This window comes from Sander lucioperca, chromosome 17 (genome assembly GCF_008315115.2).
Source record: "Sander lucioperca isolate FBNREF2018 chromosome 17, SLUC_FBN_1.2, whole genome shotgun sequence".
In the NCBI taxonomy this organism is placed as follows: domain Eukaryota; kingdom Metazoa; phylum Chordata; class Actinopteri; order Perciformes; family Percidae; genus Sander; species Sander lucioperca.
Genome location: NC_050189.1, coordinates 21,319,187 through 21,322,099, shown reverse-complemented (window position 1 = coordinate 21,322,099; position 2,913 = coordinate 21,319,187). Strand labels below are relative to the sequence as shown.

Below are 2,913 nucleotides of genomic sequence, written 5' to 3'. Positions count from 1 at the left end.
AACGGCTTGTTTATAGCTAAGGTCATAGGGTCAAAATTAAATGATTTATTAAAAATGTAATGACACTAGATGGGAAAATGGTATTTTACATTAACTTTGAATGCACCACGAGGCTTAACAGATTCAAGTGAACGCACCATCGACCCGTCCACCAGCGGCAGCTGCAGACTGTTGGACGTCAATTTAAACGAAAGTTTGACTCGGGTACATTCACAAAAAGACCCTAGGTTGCATGTTGGCGAGAGTTACGCTTTAAAGTGCCGCTGGCAGCTAAACGGTGTAAGAGTGTGACTGTATTCCAACAGCGGGACGTCCAACAGTCTGCAGCTGCCGCTGGTGGACGGGTCGATGGTGCGTTCACTTGAATCTGTTAAGCCTCGTGGTGCATTCAAAGTTAATGTAAAATACCATTTTCCCATCTAGTGTCAGTGTGTGTGTGTGTGTGACTGTTTGTGTGTCTGTGACTGTTTCTTTGCGTGTGTGTGTGTGTGTGTGTGTGTGTGTCTGTGACTGTTTCTTTGCGTGTGTGTGTGTGTGTGTGACTGTTTGTGTGTGTGTGTGTGTGTGTGTGACTGTTTGTATGTGTGTGTGTCTCTGTGTGTGTGTGTGTGTGTCTGTGTGTGCGACTGTTTGTGTGTGTGTGTGTGTGTGTGTGTGTGTGTGTGTGTGACTGTTTGTGTGTGTGTGTGTGTGTGTCTCTGTCTGTCTCTGTGTCTGTGTGTGTGCGTATATGTACGTCTGTGTGTGTGTGACTGTTTGTGTGTGTGTATATGTACGTATGTGTGTCTGTGTGTGTCTCTGTGTGTGTGTGTGCGTATATGTACGTATGTGTGTGTGTGTGTGTGTGTCTGTCTGTCTATCTGTCTCTGTGTCTGTGTGTGCGTATATGTACGTATGTGTGTCTGTGTGTGTCTCTGTGTGTGTGTGTGACTGTTTGTGTTTGTGTGTGGGTGTGTGGCTGTTTGTGTGTATGTGTGTGTCTGTCTGTCATTTTGTGCTCTTATTTCATTCACAAAAAGACCCTAGGTTGCATTTTGTTCGAGAGTTACGCTTTAACCGTGTCTGATCTGATACAGCGGCGACGGCACGATGGGCGTCTTCAACATCAAGAGGCGGCGCTTCGAGCTGCTGTCGGAGTGCCAGAGCGGCGACCTGACCTCGGTGGCGCTGATGAAGCGCGGCAGGAAGGTGGTGTGCGGCTCCAGCGAGGGGACCATCTACATCTTCAACTGGAACGGCTTCGGAGCCACCAGCGACCGCTTCGCCATCAAGGCCGAGTCCGTGGAGTGCATCCTCCCCGTCACCGACAGCATCATGTGCACCGCCTCCATGGACGGGTGCATCCGGTGAGTTTCCCCCTCTCGTTCCCCCTGCTCTGGTGTTTCCCCCTCTCATTCCCCCTGCTCTTTTGTTCCCACCTCTCATTCCCCCTGCTCTTTTGTTCCCCCCTCTCATTCCCCCTGCTCTAGTGTTTCCCCCTCTCATTCCCCCTGCTCTGGCGGTTCCCCCTCTCATTCCCCCTGCTCTGGCGTTTCCCCCTCTCATTCCCCCTGCTCTGGTGTTTCCCCCTGCTCTGGTGTTCCCCCCTCTCATTCCCCCTGCTCTGGCGTTTCCACCTCTCATCCCCCTGCTCTGGCGTTTCCCCCTCTCATTCCCCCTGCTCTGGCGTTTCCCCCTCTCATTCCCCCTGCTCTGGCGTTCCCCCCTCTCATTCCCCCTGCTCTGGCATTCCCCCCACTCATTCCCCCTGCTCTGGCGTTTCCACCTCTCATTCCCCCTGCTCTGGCGTTCCCCCCTCTCATTCCCCCTGCTTTGGCGTTTCCACCTCTCATTCCCCCTGCTCTGGTGTCTCCCCCTCTCATTCCCCCTGCTCACACAACTAAAACGTAGTAGCTTCAGTGTGTCACAACATTGCAAGTGACTTAACACGTTGATATGTGACGGTAAAGATCTGTCCGTCCTCCCCCATCAGAGCCGTCAACCTCCTCCCCAACCGCGTCATCGGCTGCATCGGGCAGCACGTCGGCGAGCCCATCGAAGAGCTCGCCAAGTCCTGGGACACCCGCTTCCTGGCCAGCAGCGCCCACGACCAGCTCATCAAGTTCTGGGACATTTCCAGTTTACCCAACACGACCGTCAACGAGTACCGCAAGAGGAAGAAGAAGGACGGACGCATGAAGTCTCTCACCAAGAAAGCCCACGGGGACAACGACTTCTTCTCGGGACTCGTAGAGGAAACGGAAAAGAAGGAGGAGGAGGAAGAGGAGGAGGAGGAAGAGGATGACAGCGACAGTGGAAGCGATTAGAAAGCAGCTGTGATTCCGATACCTGAACTTATTTTTTCCGGCCGATACCGAGTGCCGATCCGATACCAGTGTGTCGTATAATTTACAATGTCTTGAACGCTACAGAACTTTCTTTCATTATCCAGTTTTGACAGTCAGTCGTAACGGAAAAACAACATAAATAAACTACTTTCTGGGCCCTATTTTAACGATCTGGAGCGCACGGCGTGAAGCGCCTGGCGCAGGTGCGTTTAGGGCGTGTCCAAATCCACTTTTGCTAGTTTGACGTCGGAAAATAAGTGTCCGTGCGTCGGGCGCATGGTTCTAAAGGGTTGTACTTAGTGTCTTCATTAATCAGAGGGGTGTTTGGGGCGTAACATGCAATCAACCAATCAGAGATCATCTCCCATTCCCTTTAAAAGCCAGGCGCGTTTGGACCTTGGAGCATTGCTGTTATGATGGAGGATTTGCACCGTAATATTTAGCATAGCATAGTGTGCACGAGCCTAGGAGCATTTTACTATTTTGCTGTTTTGTCGACGTTATTTCAACGTTTTTGGCACTTTATTCCGACGTCCTCATCGTTTTTTTGCAGTGTTTTTGTTGACATTTTTATCCAACGTTCTTG

General features: G+C 51.2%; 1 protein-coding gene across 1 annotated transcript in view; it reads left to right on the top strand.

The window, feature by feature from the left end:
• wdr55 (WD repeat domain 55) overlaps positions 1 to 2,443 on the top strand; it is a 6,416-nt gene extending 3,973 nt beyond the window's left edge. Inside the window, exons 3-4 of the mRNA XM_031288578.2 lie at positions 1,077 to 1,346; positions 1,973 to 2,443. Coding sequence (XP_031144438.2) covers positions 1,077 to 1,346; positions 1,973 to 2,306 — 604 coding nt within the window. The 3' untranslated portion in view covers positions 2,307 to 2,443. The remainder of the gene's footprint in view (positions 1 to 1,076; positions 1,347 to 1,972) is intronic.
• Positions 2,444 to 2,913: the final 470 nt, after the last annotated feature.